The sequence below is a fragment of the Drosophila mauritiana genome, chromosome 3R (genome assembly GCF_004382145.1).
Source record: "Drosophila mauritiana strain mau12 chromosome 3R, ASM438214v1, whole genome shotgun sequence".
NCBI classification, from domain to species: domain Eukaryota; kingdom Metazoa; phylum Arthropoda; class Insecta; order Diptera; family Drosophilidae; genus Drosophila; species Drosophila mauritiana.
In genome coordinates, this window is record NC_046670.1 from 3,613,387 (window position 1) to 3,635,458 (window position 22,072).

Below are 22,072 nucleotides of genomic sequence, written 5' to 3' on the forward strand. Positions count from 1 at the left end.
TCGAAAATCGAAATTTCGTAATCTGAAGAAAAGCAAACAAAATAATAATGGAAAGCCCTGCAAAATCAAAGTCGTAGTTCCGCGTTCGAAACAAATAAAATCCAGTGGGAGTGGATATTGCAACCAAATCGTAGTTGAGTTCCGTACTGATTTCTTGTATCGAAATTTGACACAATACGCCGAAGTATGTACGTGTCTTCGATTTGGCTTTCTTGTGGTTGGCCGCGTAAGAGCAATGGGCCTGCATACTAATGGCCAACCAAAGTTGTTTCCATCGAGGCGTCAATAATGCAACTTCAACTGGTGGGAGGGCCAGGTGGGCTAGGTGTCTGAGGCCGATATGGAAAGCGAGAAAGCTCGAGGGGCAACCCAGTTAACGGAGGAGAGGCTACTGTCTTTGGACTGGGTATGAAAGGGTGCTAAGGGTATATAGTAAATATGTTAGAAGAATGACATTAATCATTATTTGGATCTCTAAGGATATATTGTCAGGAAGCCATCCAGATTAATAACCGCCATATCATGTGGAGGTCATCCAAACCTGTAATGATTTCTTCTCCTTCTCCTACACTTCATCTACAATATTCATTAAAATGTCAGAATAGTTTTGAAATTAAATGGAATCAATTTTCAGAGAGCAGTCCTCTGCTTAGCTGATTCCAAATACGAAACACACATCTAATATTCAAACAAATCGAGACCAAAATCGAGACTTAAGCCAGCGACGAGGACCAATCATAGCTTTACAGCTCAAGATGTATACCACAAGTCCTTCATAAATAGTTATGGCTTGGTGTGGCAACTGGGGGTACTTAGCATTCGTGACACTCGCCCACAGCGTTCTTGTTTTCTTTTCACTTTTTTTGGTGAAAAACTTTGGCCACTTGCTTTCCGTGGACTTGGCCCGTGGCTCCACTTTCGTTGCTCGCAGTGACGAGTGCGCCGCGTTGGACTGTCCAAAAACCGAGTTGGGCACTCCAAAAACCAGCACGGGTCTCTTTGGCGCTCTGGGGGAGCGGCAGTATAAAACGCGAACCAAACGGCGAATCATCCAACATTGTCGCCGCATCGACTCCACAGTGAACACTACGCGCTCTGGTAGTGTCAGTAATATCTAGTTGTATCTTGTTCGATTGGAAACACAATGGCTTTCCGCTCCACGTCCTTGCTCGCGTTCGGTTGTGCGCTGCTGCTGGTGGCCTCCACATCCGTGTCCGGTGCTGCCATCGAGAACGCGGTGACCCCGCGGATCCACAGCTCCGACGAGCTGATCTCGACAATTGTGGATAAGTGCTTCCATGCCAATGCCATGCATTGCCTGAAGGAGAAGGTGCTCACCTACCTGGACACGGTGGCCAATGTGGAGGAGGAGGTCAGCGGACGCGCCCTGGGTGACGATGTCATCGACAAGCTCATTGTGGACCGCCTGGGCCGCATTCTGAACACCAACGAGATGAGGTTGCAGCTGCCACAGACCTTCTTCGCTGGTTCCGTGGTGACCTATCGCTCGGATCGCGGTTTTGATCTGGAGTTGCCCAAGGATGAGGGTCAGTAGTCATGCTAGAGTCACCCTTGATATGGAATGAGATTCTAATTCTAAGCAATTCCTTTAGGTCGTGCTGAGAAGAAGAACAAGGACAAGCTGTTCCTGCCCCTGCTGCTGCTGATGAAGTTCAAGCTGAAGGTGATCATGCCCATCCTGCTGGCTCTGATCGGTCTGAAGGCCACCAAGGCTCTGATTCTGTCCAAGATCGCCATCAAGCTGGTGCTGGGCTTCCTGATCTACAACCTCATCCAGAAGTTGGGAGGCATGAAGATGAACATGGTGCCCATGCCCGCTCCAGTTCCGGCCAGCGAATACGGAGTGCCCAGCACCACCGCCTCCTCCTACGATCCCAGCAGCTGGGAGCCCATGAGCGGCGGTCCCTACGCCCGTTGGGACTCGCAGAACCTGGCCTACAGCTCGTACCATCCTAGCAGCTCGTCGTCCTACTCCTCGGGATCCTCCTCGGGATCCTCGGGCTCTTCGTCCAGCTACAGCTCGTCCTCTTAAACGGGGAAAGTCATTCGTCCAATTGTACATACCAAGGAATTTGCGTTCCCTCCCAGGAGGGATCGCTGCGAGTCACACAGACCAAATGGAACCGGAACCTGCCCCAGGCCATAATTGTAGTCGTTAGGGTTAGGAACGCGAGAGTTTTAGCCATTCTTCAGCTCTAACCACATCCCCACTTAGCCTGATTCTACCCTCTTCATACCAACATCTTTCTCATTGACTCTTCGTCTTTTTGCCCTCGTTACTCTGTCACAAATCGACCAAAAATCAAACTGAATTGAATTAATATTTATTTAATTTATTAAAAATGCAAAAATTTAAAACATGCATCAAAGTTTTTTAGTACGGAAATGGGTTAATTAAATGGAAATCACTGTTTCCTTTTCGAATGCGAAATGCTCTTCACCAGCTTAGCAAATTCTAAGGATCATTCTTAATGTAAACTAAAGAGTTCACAAATAAGATAAAATAACTTAATAGTTATTATATTTTGTGGATCACTTTTGTGCCCATTAATTTATAAATTAATCTGAATAGGCTGAGAAAGTGAGAGAGAGCAAAGTCATTTGCAATCTAAGAATGATTCGATCTCGATCTGATTATGTTGAGCATACGATCTTGGCTAGATTTTGAGATCGAAATTCTCAAATCGCGATTGTTGAGAGCGGGTTTTTCTCTGAGTGTATATAATAGAATTTGAAGTAAATTCATTGATGTGCCTTACTTATGAAGTGCTCTCGGAAATGGCAAGTAAATGAGGGGGCACGTAGCCTAATAGTCTGTCAACTAAACTAGGTACTAACTGATTTTATAGTGCATGTTTTCCGAGCTAACCAACACGCAAGTGCTGTGGGTGGTAGTAGTGAACCATTAATTGGCCTGAGGCACGACAATTTGTTTTATGAAGTTGTAAGGAAGAAGCGAACTGCAAAGTACCTCAACTTAATGGAACTGACATCTGGGTTTGCTGCTTAATTGGCCAGGCAGAAAACATCTGTTAGATGCAATGGGTATTTAAAGCCAGCAATCAGCCAATTTGCAGTCAGTGAAAGACTTTCCTCACAATGTTGGCCAGCATATGGATTCTACTTTTCATGCGATTCGCGCCAAGCCTGAGCCTCAAATCCATCAGAGGCGTTCATCAGTCGGATACGGAAGTGAGCAAGATTATGAGGTCCATGGATGTGATACCAGATGTAATACACATCGGACCGCAGGAGTTCCTTAATGTGAGTAAAGCATAAAGAATCATAAAGAATCATTTAAGCATAAATAATCATCTTATAAAGAATCATTTAAGAGATAATGATCGAGTATCTAAGTATTTCAACTACAATTTAGGTTAAACAAGAAAATTTATGCTTCACCCCCAAATTCTCCAATTGAATTTCTAGGAAACTATTTAAAATTTTAAATAATATATTTTTAATCATAATCTGAAATTGAATTGCTTCCACAATAGGTGACTTACCACGGGCTTTTAGCAGCACATTGTGGAAAGGTACTGGAACCCATGCAAGTGCGTGATGAACCCTCCGTAAAGTGGCCCTCGGCACCGGAAAACTACTACGCCCTGCTGATGGTGGATCCGGACGTACCCAATGCCATAACACCCACGCACCGGGAGTTCCTACACTGGATGGTCCTCAACATACCCGGCAATCTGTTGTCCCTCGGGGACGTGCGCGTGGGATACATGGGCGCCACTCCGCTGAAGGGGACTGGAACCCATCGGTTCGTCTTCCTGCTCTACAAACAGAGGGACTACACCAAGTTTGACTTCCCGAAACTGCCGAAGCACTCGGTTAAGGGTCGCAGTGGATTTGAAACCAAGCGGTTTGCTAAGAAATACAAATTTGGGCATCCGGTAGCTGGGAACTTCTTCACATCCCAATGGAGCCCCCATGTTCCATCACTTATCAAAGCCATCTCACACAATGCCCGTCAAGTAGCACACTTTTGAATTTAGAATAAAAATAATGCCAAATTTATCTCAGAAGAAGCTACTGAAACTATGTCCGTATGGATATATGGATATTTAGGTCAGGATCTAGGACAACCATTTTTATATGTAGAAATACATGTTAAATTTAGATAAAAATTTCTCACCAGATTAGTTATTTTTAGTTATTAGTTATTTAGATTAGTCATTTACCGTGGGAATCTGATTTCCAAACGACTATTGGTCTACTCTATTAATTATTACTCAGAAATATTTGTGTTCAAGTCGGCGTAGCTTTTAAATACGAAATTTTTGGCACCTCAAATTTCATTTTAGTTATAGCCCACTCAGCTAAAAATGTCCGATTCCACCGTGTGCTTCTCTAAGCACAAGATCGTGCCGGATATCCTGAAGACGTGTCCTGCCACTTTGCTTACGGTAAGCGAATACAAATAGTGCCTACACTCGTCCATGTCATTTCGCTGTTCCAGGTGACTTATGGTGGTGGACAGGTGGTGGATGTAGGCGGTGAATTGACACCCACGCAGGTGCAGAGCCAGCCAAAGGTGGAGTGGGATGCAGACCCGAATGCCTTTTACGCGCTCCTCCTGACCGATCCGGATGCGCCCAGTCGCAAGGAGCCCAAGTTCCGCGAGTGGCACCACTGGCTGGTGGTCAATATTCCAGGGAACCAAGTCGAGAATGGCGTGGTTTTGACCGAATATGTGGGTGCAGGTCCGCCGCAAGGCACGGGACTTCATCGTTACGTCTTCCTGGTCTACAAACAGCCCCAAAAGCTCACTTGCAACGAGCCCAAAATCCCAAAAACGAGCGGCGACAAGCGGGCCAATTTCAGCACCTCCAAGTTCATGAGCAAGTACAAGCTGGGGGATCCCATTGCCGGGAACTTTTTTCAGGCACAGTGGGACGACTATGTGCCCAAGTTATACAAGCAACTATCTGGCAAGAAGTAGTATCTTTCTTCTCATAATTAGGCTCCCAAATCCCTACAAAGCATGCTGTAAAGAACAAGAATCATGTAGAAACAGATAAATGTATAAATATCTATAATATATATTTAAAAAGTATATATTTTTTTCCAATCCAGTTCCTATAATTATCCAATTACCAAACGTAATCTCCAAAGCGAAACTTTAAACAAAGATAACTTTAATTACTGAGCATATTTTTTCCCAGCTGTTTACTAAACAAAAAGCTTCGAGCTTTGCTTTTAAAGTATGGCATCATGGCAAACTGGTTCCAGTTGCTGACCCACCTTGTTCGAAAGCGGAGCTCCTTTATATTGGTTTGCTCAAGATATTATCATCTACCAAATAATCTCTCCACAAAGATGCTGCGAGTGCTATTGCCATTGGTGTGCTGCCTACTGGCCGTTCAAGCTGGCTCCGTGGAGGAGGTTTTCAGATCGCACCAGGTGGTCCCCGACGTTATTCCCGAGCCGCCGAACCAGTTGTTGAAGGTGGGGCCACTAACAAAAACACATTAAAAAGATCCAAGTATATAAGAAGGATTACTATTTCTTAATAACTTAGATCTGAATAGTACGTGCTTGCAGACCAAGCTAAAATATTTCTAACATTTAACACCCGAGCTTAATAGAAATCTAAATAAATATCTCGTCACAACTTTCTGATCAAAGGTCACATACAAACTATTTAAGGCTGATAGATCGCAACAATGTAAATCAAGCAAATAACTCTCAAATCGTTCCTATTCAAGGTCACGTACAGCAACAACCTGGTGGCCAAGGATGGAGTGGAGCTAACGCCCACGCAGGTTAAGGATCAGCCAGTCGTGGAGTGGGACGCTCAGCCCGGAGAGTTCTACACCCTCATCATGACGGATCCCGATGCACCCAGCCGAGCGCAGCCCAAGTTCCGTGAGTTCAAGCACTGGATCCTCGCCAACATCGCCGGCAACGACTTGACAAGTGGTGAGCCCATCGCCGAGTACATTGGCTCGGGCCCACCCCAGGGCACGGGACTGCATCGCTACGTCTTCCTGCTGTACAAGCAGTCCGGCAAACTCGAGTTCGACGAGGAGCGCGTGAGCAAGAGATCCCGCAAGGATCGTCCCAAATTCAGCGCCGCCAAGTTTGCCAAGAAGCACGAGCTGGGCAATCCCATAGCTGGAACTTTCTACCAAGCCCAGTACGACGACTATGTTCCAAAACTGCACAAGCAACTTTCGGAGAATTGATTCCGTTTTTATCTTAAGCAGATACTATATGAAAAAACATGTTAAAGATGTTAATCAAAATATAAGAAATCGATTATAAATGGAATATGTTACTAACATTTTCGTCGTAAATTATAGCTCACACTTTTAATTCATGGCACATATTGGCCCACAGAACTCATTTTGTTGATAAGGGAATTTGATTTACGGATTTATTACGTGAAGTTGGTGGATATTGGTTGCTGTACGCTATCGCTATGGTAGACTACTTGCCGGCCGCCGTGGCCAGGGGATTCCTAAGGACCAGGATGACGGAATCGCCTCGCAGGAACATCTTCGATATAAACCGATCCTTGTTCACGGGCTTCACCTTCTTCTTGCCCTTGCCGGTCCGCGGCAGCTCCGTCCACATTTCCTTCACGTTTTCCAGTACCATGTTGCAGTGCCGATCGAAGGCCTTCACCCTGCCCAGCAGCTTCTTGTTGTTGCGGCAGTTGATGAGCACCTGGGTGTTGTTCTTCACGGACTGCGTGAGCACGGACAGCGGCCCGGTGTTGAACTCCTCCTCCTCCTGGCGGGCCAGCTCCTCCGGGGTCAGCTCCGATTTTGGTTTCACAAGAGCCCTGCAGAGAACAAAGTTTATTAATATTTCACTCACAACTCGAGCGTGGTGCTAACAATGCAAAATGCCGGCGCACATGCCGCTGCCAGTTACGCCATTCCCGATGGTTGGTCCCATCTGCTCCGGTATACTTACATGGCGGATTATACTTATGGCTTATTAAATGCTGTTGAAAATCTTCTTGTTTCGCTTCTCAGTTGGGTTTCTGCGTTTATTGACGGCAAAATTATTCAGCGCGGCTTCGTTTTTTTTGCAGTGTTACCAGCTCTTAGAACGGCTGCACACGGAACGCACTCGACCAGCCCTGAAATTCAAAGCTAACTATCGGCGTTTGGCTATCGTAATTAAGTAAGCGTAATTAGGTAAGCTATTATTTTAAAAAATCTAGTTTAATTTGCGTTTTCCATTACAGCACATTGCATAAAATATTCAATGTACGATTCAATGTAATGTTTACATTTTTAAGACCATAGGTAAAACATTTTTGTGGAAAGCTAATCAACCATTGACAATAGTATTTTCTAGTGTGCCAGCCTTGGTCACACTGCCTGGCACGAGTTGCGAATTGGGAGGAATTTGTTTTGAAAAGAAAAGTAACGAATGGAACCTGTGAAAGCGACGGTGACCACTGACAAGGCAGAGGAGCCGGTAACCACCACTTGCTCCTACTGGGTGCCACGCAAAAAGCGCCGCTGCAAGATGACTGCAAATAAGGGCAGTGAGTTTTGTGGAGCCCATGCCCCAACGACAGCCACCACTGCAACTTCTGATGACAAATCTGCAGAAGATTCCTTCCAGGAACGAATTCCCTGCCCGCTTGATCACAAACATACAGTGTTTAAAAGAAAACTGGCCAAACACTTGACCATTTGCAATGCCAGGGATCAGGAAAGTTCACTGCCCTACATTGTGAAAGGAGTGAATTCTGGAGAAGATCTTAAGGAAACAGAAGAGGAGTTAGAAAAATTCAATCAAATAAAGCTGCACGAGCTGGCGGACGAAGAGTTCTACAGTCTGATCAACAAAGTTAAGGAGCTGTATGACAAACACATCAATTCCAGCATACTGGAACTGCAGCTGGAGCACGAATCCCTTAAGGAGGAACTTAGTCGCAAGGACTACGGCCAGGAAACGCTACGCCAGCTCACCCAGGCCTCTAGCTTGCTGGGCATCCTGGAACACGATCACCAGCTGACAGATCACACGAGCTATGTAGAATTCGGAGCCGGAAAGGGACAATTAGCCTACTTTTTGGCCACCGTATTGCAGGAACAGAAGTTGAGTCACTCACAGGTGGTCCTCATCGACCGAATGTCCCTGCGGCACAAGAAGGACAACAAGTTGGCCAACAGGGAGGTGGTGCAACGCATCCGTGCTGATATCGCTGATCTTAAGCTTTCTGCTCTGCCGGAGCTAAAGAAAACCCAACGAACGGTGGCTCTTTCGAAGCACCTCTGTGGAGCAGCTACAGACTTGACCCTGAGATGTATACTCGGTGATGGGAATGCCAGTTCGGACTACGTTCTCATCGCCCTGTGTTGCCATCATCGCTGCTCCTGGGGCTCCTACGTGGGACGCAAGTTTCTTCAGGAAGCTGGAATTGGAGCAAGGGAGTTCGCTATCCTAACCAAAATGGTCAGTTGGGCAGTTTGTGGCACGGGCTTAAGCCGCGAGCGGCGCAAGGCCATGGAATCGGCTGACTTTCAGCCCACCGAGACGAACACGCAGCGTCTAACTCGCCAGGAGCGCGAACAGATTGGCCAACAGTGCAAGCGGGTTCTGGATTATGGACGACTGGAGCACCTACGATCCCACGGATATCAAGCAGAGCTTAAGTTCTATGTTCCCAGGGATGTGACTTTGGAGAATGTGGTTCTGCTGGCCAGACCATCCAGCTCTAAGCTGGAGTGCCAAAATAAATGATGTTGACTTTAGTTAAAATGTGTTTCCTCTTCCTTGATTCAATGGCATATCCTGCTCCTGTATTTAAATTTTTCATTATTTACCTCTTAAAGAGGTAAAAACTGGTAGCGATCGCACCTTCTCCATAAAAATGTTCCGAAGAAGTCTTTAGTGACGAAAAATATTATATTATATTATTATAAATATAATATTATTTATCTAGAATAATTCATTATTTAAACTTTATTTATTAGGCACGCTTTATAAAATTATTTGCAAGGCAGATATTTTGTTATTTCGAATAGGTACATTTTAAATATTTTTCTTTAAAAGTTGTAGAATTAAAGTTTTTCGTCTCGATCTATGTTGCATAATTTAAATGGGCCATACATTTATTGATTGTTACAAAAACAGAGTTCTGAATTGGAGAAATGTGCTGTTTTCGTTGACTGATTAGGGAATTTTTTGGGGTATACAGCTTGAAATGGTAAAAAGAATCGTTTTCGAAAATCCCTTTCGAAATTAATAAAACCAAAACAATGTTTCGCATATGGAGCAGCTGAACAGAAAAATAACATCTTAGGACTGCAGTCCATTGTTTTAAAATAATCTATTATTTTTTTTAGTTTATTTTGGACTTGTCTTTTACTATTTATTACATTTACATTTACCAACACGAACAATATTTTGGAGAATCTGACTATTTGAATTTAACTAAGCTATCGTTAAATAGTCCCATATCCTTAAAGACTTTGATGTTCTTTAACAGTCACTGAAATGGTTGGCTAAGACAAGTTTAAGATCATTCAATCTACCACCCGTTCCCAATTGTTCCTCATTGCTTCCCGATGTTAGCCCTAGAAGTTACTATGATAAACATCTTGGTCTGTGTAAATAGTTCGTTGCATCAACTCCTTGCTCAATATATCCCTCTGTTTTATATGTGACTCGACTATTAACCTAGAATTAAGTAAAAGCTGCGACTTGCAGCAACGTCTAATTAAACAGTTTTCCAGAATTTCCGGAATAAGAACTCCTCTAAGCCCAACCCCCAGGAACGTCTTCGGTGTTTGCCCGAAATGTCAGGACAAAAGGACCTCAACGCGGACACCTCGAGTGGCGAGCGCACGTCCAATCACAGAGCAAAACAATAATTGTTTACAAATTGTTAACACGGTCCGCAATGGTAGTAGATGATTGTCACTTTTGACGCGCCACGCCCCCTGCCAGGGGCGTCTCGGGCAAATAAAAATCCTCAAATCACGCTTTGGCACAAGGCACTATTACACTGGGAGAAATCTATGTCAAAGTATTTTAGATATATTATATAACTATAACTAACTATAATTGTATCTATATCTTATACAAGTATCTTGAATTTTTTAAAAAATGTCTGGTGTTTGCATTCTAGATTTGAAATTCCTAAGTTTAAATAAACTATATTTTAGTGATATTTCGCTTTCAGAAATTTGTTCTTTGGATTATAGGATTTTTAAAGTATTAAAGACTATTAAAGTATATGATGAACATTGAGATACAATTTTCCTCCCTAGCTAGGAAACATATTTTTGCTCTGTGTGACTGGTTTGCATATCATTTGCGGGTGTAGCACATCCAGGTGGCATATAAAACCGCCAATATCCGGGAGGAACTGATTCAGTCCGCGGCGACTCTTTGGTTCATTGGCAAGCAGTGCCAACCGGTGACCATGTCGAATTTCAGTGCCTGCGCAGTGTGCGGCGATCAGAGCTCCGGGAAACACTACGGCGTGTCCTGCTGCGATGGGTGCTCCTGCTTTTTCAAGCGGAGCGTGCGGCGAGGCAGCAGCTACGCCTGCATCGCTCTGGCCGGGAACTGTGTGGTGGACAAGGCGCGGCGGAACTGGTGCCCCTCCTGCCGCTTCCAGCGATGCCTGGCCGTCGGAATGAACGCCGCCGCTGTCCAGGAGGAGCGCGGTCCACGCAACCAGCAGGTGGCTCTCTACCGCAGTGGCCGGAGACATGCTCCGCCATCTCAGGCGCCACCATCCCCGACGCCCCACTCCCAGGCGCTGCACTTCCAGATCCTTGCCCAGATCCTCGTCACGTGCCTGCGCCAGGCGAAGGCCAACGAGCAGTTCGCTCTGCTGGATCGCTGCCAGCAGGATGCCATCCTGCAGGTGGTGTGGAGCGAGATCTTCGTGCTCCGAGCGTCCCACTGGTCGCTGGACATCAGCGCCATGATCGACGGCTGCGGCGATGAGCAGCTCAAACGGCTCATCTGCGAGGCACACCAGCTGAGGGCCGACGTCCTGGAACTCAACTTTTTGGAGTCCCTAATCCTGTGCAGAAAAGGTAAAGTAGCCATTAGCTCCGTCTGGGCGGTAAAACGGCTTGTTAGGATTTAAAAATCAAAACGGTCTCAGGATATAACCCATTTTCAAGATTGTTACACATATTGTAGTGATTTCCTAGACGAAAATATAAAATTAAATCCTACTCGATAACTCACAATTATAGTGTAATTAAACTTTTAATGAAAAATTAATGAACCCAAGCAAGATAAGCGTTTCACTTCCGATTTAAACAAGTTCGTATAAACTTTTCCAATTATAATTGTTTGAAAAAATACATAGAATCAGGAGGTGTCTTTTGAAACAATTGGCCTCTTAACATACTTCGTTAAGCGAGATGTTGTTGGAGCTTTATTCAAAGTCAAGCCACCATTAGTATTTCCTATTTGAATATTTATATCGATTGTATGTTTTTTACAGAATTGGCCATCAGTGCGGAGTATGCCGTTATCCTGGGAAGCCATTCCAATGCCGCCCTGATCTCCTTAGCCCGCTACACCCTGCAGCAATCCAACTACCTGCGGTTCGGACAACTCCTCCTTGGGCTGAGGCAGCTGTGCCTAAGGCGCTTCGACTGCGCGCTTTCTTGTATGTTTCGCAGCGTGGTCAGGGACATCTTGAAAACACTTTAGGCTCAAGTCTATCTTCATATATCTTCAATATTAAAGAAAAACCTACCTAGAGGTTACTGAACAATGGCTGTTTTTCTGTTCGCCAATTGATACATCTAAACTAACCTCGCTGTCAGAAGTTTACACCCATATCAAAAAATGCAATCCTAATTTAAAATTCTGTCAATAATCGTACATGGAAGCATTTAAACTTTAATGGCATTGTGCAATTTGTTGGTAATAAAAATATTTGGTACAACTAGATCTATTATGAATTCAAAAATCCTTCCGTTTTTAGATGTGGTATTTTTTGAAAAACACTTTTTTTAAAGGTGGCCATATCACAACACAAGAAGCTCATCGATATGTTGTGAAAAGTCACGGAGCGAATATATTCGTTCCTGCTCGCTATCGATATATTGATATATTTTTGCCATCGCTACATTGTCTGCTGCGGCCGTCTTGTCGTCTTTCTGTAATTATTTTTCGTATTTAACAAACCCGTGAATAATGTAAACCAATTAGTGGGTGATGCAAGGACCGAAAATGCGCGCGCGTTGCTAAAGAATCTAGAAAGCGAGAAAGTTTGCGGCTCGCTATAAGATTGCTTGGCTTTTCCTGCTGCTGGTGCCTCTCGTCCGTCGGCCATTAATGACACACACCAGAGAAAACGGGAAAACAATACAGTGTGTGTACGGAGTGGAGTGTGTGCGAGTGCGGCCAAGTGTTGTGGGCTCGGAAAACTCCAAGAAGCCAGTGGAGAAGTGGGGTCCACTCGAATCCGTGAATCGCAAGCGTTTCTTCTTCGACTGCAAGCGGCGTACAGGGTGCACCGTGCAAAAGAAAGGCAACCAAGGCATATTGTACCTGCAGTGAGTTCAAGTGGAGAGCGGTGGGCCAGTGGATAGGGAAGAGGGGTCTGGTAGAGAGCGGGGCGAGGGAGTTTCATTCATAAAAAGAGAGTGCACCGTTAGTCCAATTGGTCTGGCTTCCAATGCACAGACAAGCACACACACACCGCCTAAGGAGAGGTTGCACACATTGATTTTTCCAACTCACGTGTGTGTGTGTGTGTGTGCGTGTATGTGGATTAAAGGAGAACGTTTCAAGTGGTTTCCACGCCACATTATTTTGGATTAACACATTGCTGCTCCCGAATTTCCAGCCCAAAAATAAAGCAACCAAATGTCAACAAGCTGGAATGCCCCAATTCCCTTCCCCCCGCTACCAGCACACGTGACACGAGACAAGACATTTACATAAAGCTCTAATAACTAACAACATTTCGCAGTCGATTTGGCATTTAACAGTTGCCGCTCTAACGGCACATGTCCAGTGCCCCTAGCGCTACCACCCCCTTCCTTCGTTCGAGGAAAACCATATTTGCTTAGCACGGTCACAGGTAAAAGCGGAAGGGACAGGGACGCGCGGAAGCGGACGCAGAAGGGAACTGAAAAGAGAAATATAAAAGGCATAACATTTCCGCCTGCTGCTTTCGGCTGGCGTCCGCAACCAAAATAGACAACGTCGCAGCGGCAGAGAGTCGCCGTCGCCAGCAGTTATGCGTGGCCAGTCGCTAAATATGCACCGATCATAATCATCGTATCATTTGTAATGTTTACACTTGGTATATTGATACTAAGATAACTGAATCAAAATCTTCGGACAACAGAAGTTGTTCTTCGACATATTAAATCGGCAATCCTCTGCCAAATTGCGTAAAACTAATTCCAAGAATAAATTCTTAAGTTTAGTTTAGATAGAAAGATAACATAAAGCAGTCAATGTAATCGACTTAAATTTATAATGTCAAGAAGCTTGATCACAAGCTTTAGCTCCGCATAAACGTGACGAAGAAGTATGCATATGTTTGTGGCTTCTTTCAGCTCTTGGAGCAAGCGCCACGTTTGCGTCGCTGTTGTTGCAACATGCACCTAGGCCTGCGCCACTTTGAAAGTCCTACCTACCCTCCCTTCCGCTCCCTCGCGTCTGACAACCCCTGTCACTAATTTAAATGCCGCAAGTGTTGTCGAGTTTCCTGTGCCTACAATGTGTGTTTTTCTCATTAGGGAATAATTTTGCATGGGCCTCTGCAGAAGGAAAAACATTTTTATCGATTTTACCTAAAGTTCGACCGTCAATGAAATCAAACACAATGCGGTACATCGTTAACCCAATTCTGGGCGCCTACACGCTCCCGAAAAGTTTGTTGTTGCTTGATCTAAAAACGAATTCTCACCTATGTGTGTATGTTTGCATGCATATTGTATGTACATATGTATGTATATACTTGTATAGATCTCTGGGCAAGCAGCCAGTAAACCAACGTATGCCCATAAAGCCTATAGTACAAATATACAGTTGAGGTCAAGATTATATCACACAGCACGTTTACTAATTACCATTTATCGATACACCTTTACTTTTTATCTTCAACGACCGTATCTATTGAGTGAACAATCTACTTACATAGGTGAATTTAAAAACAATTAGCAACAAATCATTACACTTGATAAAATGGAGTATGTCATTAGAAAGGTAATGGCAAATTGAACCGCATGACGCATTTTGATTTCCGTAACTTACCCTATGATTCAAGGGTTAATCTCTTATATATGTACTTATGTACATATATTGGTCACTTAGAACCCTTTTTCTGATGATTCAAATGTTGGAATTGATATTCCCATTTGATCCCCGCTATTAAGTTGACCACAGCTGTTGGAACTGTATGTTGATGTTTGTCCAACGTTTTCACACTTCGCCACCCCCTCGTCCCAGACTCTCCGCCTCCCGTTAGTTGCATTGACTCTTGACGCCTGACGTTGATAAATGAATCATAAAAGCAGCGCAGTCGACGTCGCCGGCAAAGCAGACAGGCGCCAAAGCCGCCTTGCTCTCTTCGCCACTCTGCGCTCCCACTCCTTTTCGCCCTCTCCGCTCATATGTTTGGCTGCGATGCCGCCCACTCGAGTGTGTTTATGTTGTTGTTGTCCGCGCGGCTCAATTTCCTCATTTGTGTTGCTGTAATTCCCAATGCGTGTGCTGCTTTGTTTTTGTTTCGAGTGCTAATCGAAGCCACTCTTGTTATCGCAACGAATTTTTTATGGCCCTCGATCGCTTGCGTGGGCGAGAGCGGAGCATCTGAGGGAGAGAGGATACCGTTAAAGTGTGTTGTGTGGGAACAGTGGTTTGCATCTAATGAAAACTTAAATTAAAATGTAGTCCTTTAATGATTATTCAATTTTGGGTCATATTTTTTAACTCCCAATGCCCCAATGAATATTTAGAATTAAGTATCTAAAAGTGAATAGATGTTGGTATACAATTATGATCAATGCACACTTAAATTAAATATAATTCTTTTTTTGATACTTACATTAGTGGAATTGTGGAATAATTGCGGAATATTATTATTGAAATAGCATTAACTAATTTATAAAATTTCCTTCGGAGAGTATACAAACTTCGAATACCAATATCAATCAGCTTTTAAGCAATGTAGGGGGCGGCACTCTCGCGAGCTGGGTGCTCCGACCCAATCTCTTGGAGCGATGTGTGCTGTTTGTTGCCTTTTGCCGGCTGCTCTAGTGGCAGTGACACTCGAGGGTGAGAGACACGCTGACGGAACAACTGAGCAGCGGGCCCACAGTCCGAATTAGTTCGCCGGACGGCCCATATTGATAAATTTATAACTGCGGCTACATCTCTCCTCTCCTGCTGCAGCCGACCACTGTGTGTGTGTGTGTGTTTGTGTAGGTGTTGTGTTTTTGAACATATTCAAAAAGCAAAACAAAGTGCTTTTCGCGTGCCAAAAAATCGAGAGCACACAGTTTTGACGTGATCTTCATGAAGATCGGTAAAAAAAGAATAATCAAAAGCCAAAAATGTATAACTTTGTGCAGAATGGTGTGAAACACATAACGCCAAAGCGTTCGCGAAAAATATATGTAAATAATCTATCTCTCGTAGTTGTATGACAAATTTGGGATTTTGTGGAGGCATATGACGCGATTGCAATATGGTGGGGAAAGAATACAGAACGAAATATATACTAAGATAAGCTGCGGAACACTTTTCGCGATAGATAACAGAAGGTTGGCACCCCTGGAATACTCCAAGCATTAAATCATTTCTGCACTGTTCCCAATTTCGAACTGTGTTGATGAAATCACCAGTTTCCAAATAATTCGATTTAGAAAATATCTAATACATATAAATTTATATGTTTTTCTTGGGAAAAGCACTTATTTGAAAAAATGTATAGGCCTCTAGTAATATTGAAAATATATCAATGATTTCAGAATCGTTAAGATAGTTGTTTCACATTTAGTAAATTTTAGTTAAGGCAAAATACTTAATTATGGCCAACATAATGATCCCTTTCTCCCACTCTCGACAGCTGTTTTCTGGGCGTAGAACAGCTGTGCATAACGGGGCGCTAGACGAAGCGGAGGAGGAGGAAGCAGGAGGAAACCAGAACAGCCAGAAGCACCCAAAGACGAAGCCATGTCCAGCGAGGAAGACAAACCGCCGGCGCCGCCCGTGCGTCTCACCAGCAATCGGGGCGGCAATGAACGATCGGGAGGAGGAGTGGGCGTCGGCGGCGGAGGACTGGGAGGTGGCGGAATGGGAGATGTACCGCCCGACATGCGTCCGCTGCCCAAGGGTGAGTACATTTCGATTAGTTGAGCACGGCATGTGAAGACCGCTGGTCCGCTTAACAATGTGCTTCTTTCTCTTCTCCCAAAAAGAACCCGACGACTCCGACCGGAAGAAGAAAACGCTGAAGAGCAAGATCAAAGGATCGAAGCCCTCGCACACGGACTCCAAGCCGAACATCTCCTATCCCACGAACTTCGAGCACACGGTCCATGTGGGATTCGATGCTGTCACCGGCGAGTTTACCGTGAGTTCTCTATTATGCTCGTCTATGGACACCTTCAGTCGCGTTTGCCTCGCCATTATGTTTACGGCTTGCTGTCTAAGAATAGCAAGTCGGAAATCTTCGGTTTTCACTGCTTATGTCCTCCATTTGATAAGCTTCTGTACAACAAATTTATATGCAAAACACAGTCACCAACGACTTAAAGTTTCGTTTGCAGACTACATATTACATTTTTGGGTGATGATAGTAATTGCATTACAATTTAATGTATTAGTTATCTTCGATATATTACAAACGCCACAATCTTGGAGCATAAATTGAACAATTATTAATATTGCCAATTTTATAATCGATCCGAGATTGTAATAAAATCCGCGACCTCGATCAGACCCAGAACACCGAACTGCATTTCGGGTTTCTAAAATATTAATTTAAATTAAATAAATATTGCTCACCAGCTCGCCCAAAAATTTGTTAATATGTTTTTAATTTGTTTTGACGCTCCCAATATATAACATACATATAAAACACTGTACTTCTACATACATTCTGTTGTCTATATCTATCTCTCGCGATTCTTGCTCTATATCAATTTCTATTATTATTCAAGCTGCCAATGAAAGTAAGTAAACTTCTCGACTAACTTCTCGGAACTTCATTAGTTTCTTAATAAGGTCTCATTGTGCTCCTTTGTCTGTACATTTTGTCGAGTCGGTGTTTGTTTCAAGTTCGATCGATATTACTCATAGTTTTGTTACCCTTTGTTTGTTACTATTGGTTCATTCTTATCTCTGTACTCTCACAAAACTCCTACACTAGACCATACGACATTACACCGACACAGGCTGCCTAGAATTCGTAGCTGAAAGGCCTTTAGTCGCTGACCTTTCATCATTCCCCGATCACAATAATTGGCCGTGCATTGATGTACCTAAAATCCGAAATATTTTTTTACCCCACGCCTTCTAGATGTTCTCCCATCGCAGTAAATTGTTCTTTTTAATTTCCTCTAACAATCTAACTTGTTGCCTTTTTCAGGGCATGCCGGAGGCATGGGCACGACTCCTGATGAACTCCAACATCAGCAAGCAGGAGCAGAAGAAGAATCCCCAGGCCGTGCTCGATGTGCTCAAGTGGTTCGACAACACTACCAAACAGAGGCCAAGTTCCAAGTACATGACAAATGCCATTACGACGCATTCAGGTTGGTCACTCAGTTGGATTTAAGATCTAGGATAACATCTCGTGATTGCTTGAAGTTTCGCCTTATTTAAATAATTTATGAATACAACTTATTTGTAATATTGAAATGCTCTCCTTTGCCAGGATCATCGCTCAGCCGCGTCAGCAGCAGTAGTCCGAGCAGCACGCCAACGGACTCGGAGCTGCACGGCTCCAACAGCGGAGGCAACCTGATTGGCGTCCAGTTGGGCAGTATGACTCTGGGTCCCAACGCCAACAACGTGGCCGTCGCTGGCCAAATTCTGGGCAACCACTACCAACAGCAGCAGCAGCACCTCCTTCAGCAGCAGCAGCCACTTTTGCACCAGAACCACAACCAGCATCACATGGGCATAAGTCAATCGCACTCGTACAACTTTGTCGGACACACGGCCTCCTCATCCACATCGCAACATTCATCCGCTAACGAGGACGATATGCTGGGACCACAGCATCCGCAGCAACAGCCACCACCTCCACCGGTGGCCTCTAGGCCTGAGCGCACGAAATCCATCTACACGCGGCCAATCGAGGATCTGCAGCCAGCCATCATCCCCATGCCAGTGGCGCCAGCAACCACGCCTACAACGCCGCTGCAAAATCATAGGACGCCAGGCGGACCAGCGGCATCGCCAATGATGCACAACAATGCCACGACGACGCTGGACAAGAATAAAAACAATGCAAGTGAGTGCCGCTCCAGGATATATGGATCATAGCTTAGTTGCATCTACCTTATAAAGAGCCACGGCAGCAAGTCATGCGAAAATTATTATCAGCAAAACTCTAGAACGACAAGTACATTTTAGGGTTCAGTTAATATTAAAAATTCAATTCGAAACTGATTGAATATTTAGTTTATTTTTTGATTGCACTGTGAGTTTAAGATAATAATTTTTCTATATTGCTAAAATCTAATTTGCTGCCATGGCTCAATGGTTGCGATGTGTCGCGATAGTTTTTCTATGTTGCCTTTTTAACACTATAATCCTTTTGAGGTGCTATTGACGATTTAATGAATGTGTATTTTGGTATTTGTATCGCCTCTCTGTGTTCTGTTCTGTTTTGTTCCGCTTCTAATTGCTGCTAAAAAAAATAATTAAACAACTGCGACGACGCCAGCTCCAACGTCCCCAACAACCACAAAAACAACAGCAGAAACAGAAGGCACCGATGCAACATCAACTCTTTTGTCAGCTACTAATCCTAGTTGTTCTACCACTCCTACTACTGATCCTGCTCCAGCTGCACCTCGTGGTAGTCTCGTCGAGACAGCAACAGCACACGCTACCACTGCAGCAGCGACAGTAGCCACAGCAACAACGACTAATCACCATTCCTCTGCTTCCTCCTTTTCATCATTTCCTTCGTTCCACGACGACGATGGTACACACCACGCCTTGCCAACGATCCATTGTCCCACGCCGACGTCTTCCTCTCGCAACTCGACGGTTTCGCTTCCTGTTGCGGTTCCCCTACCGCCCATCGTTACGCCCGCATCGCCCACACCCGCCTCCGTTGGATCACCAGATCTGTACACACCGGAACCCACGGTAGCCCAAGTGTCAGCCGGTGGCCCAAGTCCTCAAGTGGCTGGAAACCAAATCGCCGTGCCCCAGGCAGCTGTGGCTGCGGCTGCAACGCCCAACACGCGGGCAGCCAACGCCAAGAAGAAAAAGATGTCCGACGAGGAGATCTTGGAGAAGCTGCGCACCATTGTCTCCGTGGGCGATCCAAATCGAAAGTACACCAAGATGGAGAAGATTGGCCAGGGTGCCTCTGGCACAGTGTACACTGCAATTGAGTCCTCGACCGGCATGGAGGTGGCCATCAAGCAGATGAACCTTTCACAGCAGCCTAAAAAGGAGCTCATCATCAACGAGATCCTTGTGATGCGGGAGAACAAACACCCGAATGTAGTCAACTATCTGGACAGCTACCTCGTGTCTGAGGAACTGTGGGTGGTCATGGAGTACCTGCCCGGCGGCTCTCTTACCGACGTCGTCACCGAGACCTGCATGGACGAGGGCCAGATCGCAGCTGTTTGCCGAGAAGTGCTGCAAGCCCTGGAGTTCCTTCACGCCAACCAGGTTATCCATCGCGACATCAAGAGTGATAACATCCTGCTGGGCCTCGACGGCTCAGTCAAGCTGACTGACTTTGGTTTCTGTGCACAAATATCGCCGGAGCAATCCAAACGCACAACGATGGTAGGCACACCCTACTGGATGGCTCCCGAGGTCGTCACCCGGAAACAGTACGGACCCAAGGTTAGCACTGTCGCGAAACATTTGGACTTAAATATTTAAACATTCTAACGATGCTTTTCTTGTGCAGGTGGATCTTTGGTCTCTGGGCATTATGGCCATAGAAATGGTTGAGGGCGAACCGCCGTACCTAAACGAGAATCCGCTAAAAGCCTTGTACCTCATTGCCACCAATGGCAAGCCAGAGATTAAAGAAAAAGACAAGCTGTCCTCAGCATTTCAGGACTTCCTCGACCAGTGTCTGGAGGTGGAGGTGGATCGGCGAGCAAGCGCATTGGACTTGCTAAAGGTGAGTCTTTTAGTCCAAGTGCCAAGCGGATTTCTAGCTTATGGGTTATCCCTTAAATTACTCCATTGCAGCATCCCTTCCTGAAACTGGCCCGTCCATTGGCCAGTCTGACTCCCTTGATCATGGCCGCAAAGGAGGCTACCAAGGGCAACTGATTGACAACCAAGAAGAAACCGCTTATTTAACCACTACTGATGAATTACTACTGCAGAAAACAACAAGAACAACAACAACAACACCAACCACAATAGCAACAATAACTGTTATGCATACGAACAGATGATGAATTATTAATGATTATGAGTACTATTATTAATTATTTATATAAACGTATTATATACACATATTATTATATTATATCTATTATAACGAGACAAACAGCAAAACTAAGAATAACTGCATATGGCAAACAAGAGACACGCGTAGTTCAATTTTCACAAATGGGTTTTCTGTTGATTAAATACAGCAAAAAAATCACACGTTGCTTTGGCCACCACATCATCGAAACATGTTTCCAACATTTGTTATACCAAAACATAAACTTAAATTTGTATAGATCCAAAATTTGTTTTGTGCATTTTGAATGCGTTTCAAATTATAAGCCTAAAGATCATGTAAAATGAGTATACAAAAAAACACACATACACTATAGTTGTCAACATTAAAACATTAGAATTGGTAACTCTTGCATTTAAACGAAATGAAAATATACATACAAATTTTTACAATGTATAAAGCACTTCATTTGATTTACTTCGTCATTACATTACATTTCTATAAGAAAGCTTACAAAATAATTATATGAGAGTATGAACTTTGGAACGCTGTTACTAACCCTATGACTTGGAGTATTATCGCTGATTTTAGTAAAAGTTTCATTTAGTTCATAAACTGCTTTATTTAATAAAAATATATTTTTATATGATTTTAAAATTTGGTTTATTTTGCTCGATATTTTCGGTTCCCTCGCGTAGACTAAGATTCGAGTGGAATGAAACTAATTCTTCGCTGTAAACTCAAACATACATCCTTTACCTCCACCCGCCCCTTCTCGCAATTTTTTATGTCAAAAAGAAACATTTAATTGTAATAGAATAGATTAGACACATATAGAAGACACAAGGACACCTGTATTTTCCACGTGACAGCAATGCCATGTGGTTTGCACGACAAAAGACAAGAACAAACTAGCAATATATTAAAATTTAAATGTAATGAGAGGGAATTATAGGAAAACCACACTAACTGTTCAATAAATTCGTAGTAGCCACTAAATATAACTAGAAAATAAATGAAAATTGTAATAGTGCAACGTTCGATCGTGAGCCATGATGAAATGAAAACCAGTTACTTTGTGCCTAACCGAAACAGAAAAATGAAATCAATAAGAGCAACAACACGTAAATATTAAACAGATAGTAACTAGCAGTTGTAGTGTAACATAGAGAATCGAAATTCTAGATCGTATAGACCAGTCAACTAAAACACCAGCTAAAATAGTTAGATGCTTGAGTGGGTGCGTGTATATTGATTGGACGGGTGCTGAATGGATGGGAAGAAATAAGATTGTATACCTTCTATTCTTTCAATTATTAATAACAACATCCTTTGTACAAAAGTTTTTTTTAATAAATGTTCGGTCGCGTTTAATTTAAAATATTTTTCATATGAATTGGGCATTTCGAAGAATACAAGTGCACAAAATTGTAATGCAATCCTGAATTATTTAAACTTTATTGTATT

General features: G+C 43.9%; 8 protein-coding genes across 10 annotated transcripts; 7 read left to right on the forward strand and 1 right to left on the reverse strand.

The window, feature by feature from the left end:
* Positions 1-1,111: 1,111 nt before the first annotated feature.
* On the forward strand, positions 1,112-2,359 carry LOC117144136. Its single transcript, XM_033309162.1, has 2 exons — positions 1,112-1,547; positions 1,614-2,359. The coding sequence occupies exons 1-2, from the start codon at positions 1,145-1,147 to the stop codon at positions 2,051-2,053; spliced, it is 843 nt and encodes a 280-aa protein (XP_033165053.1). The 5' UTR covers positions 1,112-1,144; the 3' UTR covers positions 2,054-2,359.
* Positions 2,360-3,132: 773 nt separating this feature from the next.
* LOC117143662 (protein D2) lies at positions 3,133-4,201 on the forward strand. The gene is made up of 2 exons (XM_033308442.1): positions 3,133-3,285; positions 3,519-4,201. The coding sequence occupies exons 1-2, from the start codon at positions 3,151-3,153 to the stop codon at positions 4,017-4,019; spliced, it is 636 nt and encodes a 211-aa protein (XP_033164333.1). The 5' UTR covers positions 3,133-3,150; the 3' UTR covers positions 4,020-4,201.
* A 76-nt stretch (positions 4,202-4,277) lies between these two features.
* Positions 4,278-5,056, forward strand: LOC117143659 (protein D2). Its single transcript, XM_033308440.1, has 2 exons — positions 4,278-4,436; positions 4,490-5,056. The coding sequence occupies exons 1-2, from the start codon at positions 4,356-4,358 to the stop codon at positions 4,970-4,972; spliced, it is 564 nt and encodes a 187-aa protein (XP_033164331.1). The 5' UTR covers positions 4,278-4,355; the 3' UTR covers positions 4,973-5,056.
* A 209-nt stretch (positions 5,057-5,265) lies between these two features.
* On the forward strand, positions 5,266-6,303 carry LOC117143658 (protein D2). The gene is made up of 2 exons (XM_033308439.1): positions 5,266-5,478; positions 5,739-6,303. The coding sequence occupies exons 1-2, from the start codon at positions 5,350-5,352 to the stop codon at positions 6,216-6,218; spliced, it is 609 nt and encodes a 202-aa protein (XP_033164330.1). The 5' UTR covers positions 5,266-5,349; the 3' UTR covers positions 6,219-6,303.
* Positions 6,304-6,387: 84 nt separating this feature from the next.
* LOC117143660 (probable small nuclear ribonucleoprotein Sm D2) lies at positions 6,388-7,104 on the reverse strand. The gene is made up of 2 exons (XM_033308441.1): positions 6,955-7,104; positions 6,388-6,820 (listed from the first exon to the last, which is right to left on the reverse strand). Coding segments are annotated over exons 1-2 (360 nt in total). The 5' UTR covers positions 6,957-7,104; the 3' UTR covers positions 6,388-6,462.
* Positions 7,105-7,344: 240 nt separating this feature from the next.
* LOC117143657 (tRNA:m(4)X modification enzyme TRM13 homolog) lies at positions 7,345-8,753 on the forward strand. The gene has a single exon (XM_033308438.1). It carries the CDS (start codon positions 7,420-7,422, stop codon positions 8,740-8,742), a length of 1,323 nt encoding a protein of 440 aa, XP_033164329.1. The 5' UTR covers positions 7,345-7,419; the 3' UTR covers positions 8,743-8,753.
* A 1,636-nt stretch (positions 8,754-10,389) lies between these two features.
* On the forward strand, positions 10,390-11,777 carry LOC117144790 (nuclear receptor subfamily 2 group E member 1). 2 transcript variants are annotated; one of them, XM_033310159.1, is made up of 2 exons: positions 10,390-11,054; positions 11,474-11,777. In XM_033310159.1, exons 1-2 carry the CDS (start codon positions 10,430-10,432, stop codon positions 11,683-11,685), a joined length of 837 nt encoding a protein of 278 aa, XP_033166050.1. In that variant the 5' UTR covers positions 10,390-10,429; the 3' UTR covers positions 11,686-11,777. The 2 variants fall into 2 exon arrangements, 1 of the variants encoding a protein (XP_033166050.1); XR_004459657.1 differs by lacking the exon at positions 10,390-11,054 and adding an exon at positions 11,350-11,413 and having other exon boundaries at positions 11,474-11,556.
* Positions 11,778-12,058: 281 nt separating this feature from the next.
* On the forward strand, positions 12,059-21,262 carry LOC117144241 (serine/threonine-protein kinase PAK 1). Of its 2 annotated transcripts, none has more exons than XM_033309315.1 (8): positions 12,059-12,139; positions 16,067-16,333; positions 16,419-16,573; positions 17,591-17,756; positions 17,879-18,460; positions 19,304-20,043; positions 20,111-20,329; positions 20,401-21,262. In XM_033309315.1, the coding sequence occupies exons 2-8, from the start codon at positions 16,174-16,176 to the stop codon at positions 20,482-20,484; spliced, it is 2,106 nt and encodes a 701-aa protein (XP_033165206.1). In that variant the 5' UTR covers positions 12,059-12,139; positions 16,067-16,173; the 3' UTR covers positions 20,485-21,262. The 2 variants fall into 2 exon arrangements, with proteins under 2 accessions (XP_033165206.1, XP_033165205.1); XM_033309314.1 differs by lacking the exon at positions 12,059-12,139 and adding an exon at positions 12,158-12,536.
* Positions 21,263-22,072: the final 810 nt, after the last annotated feature.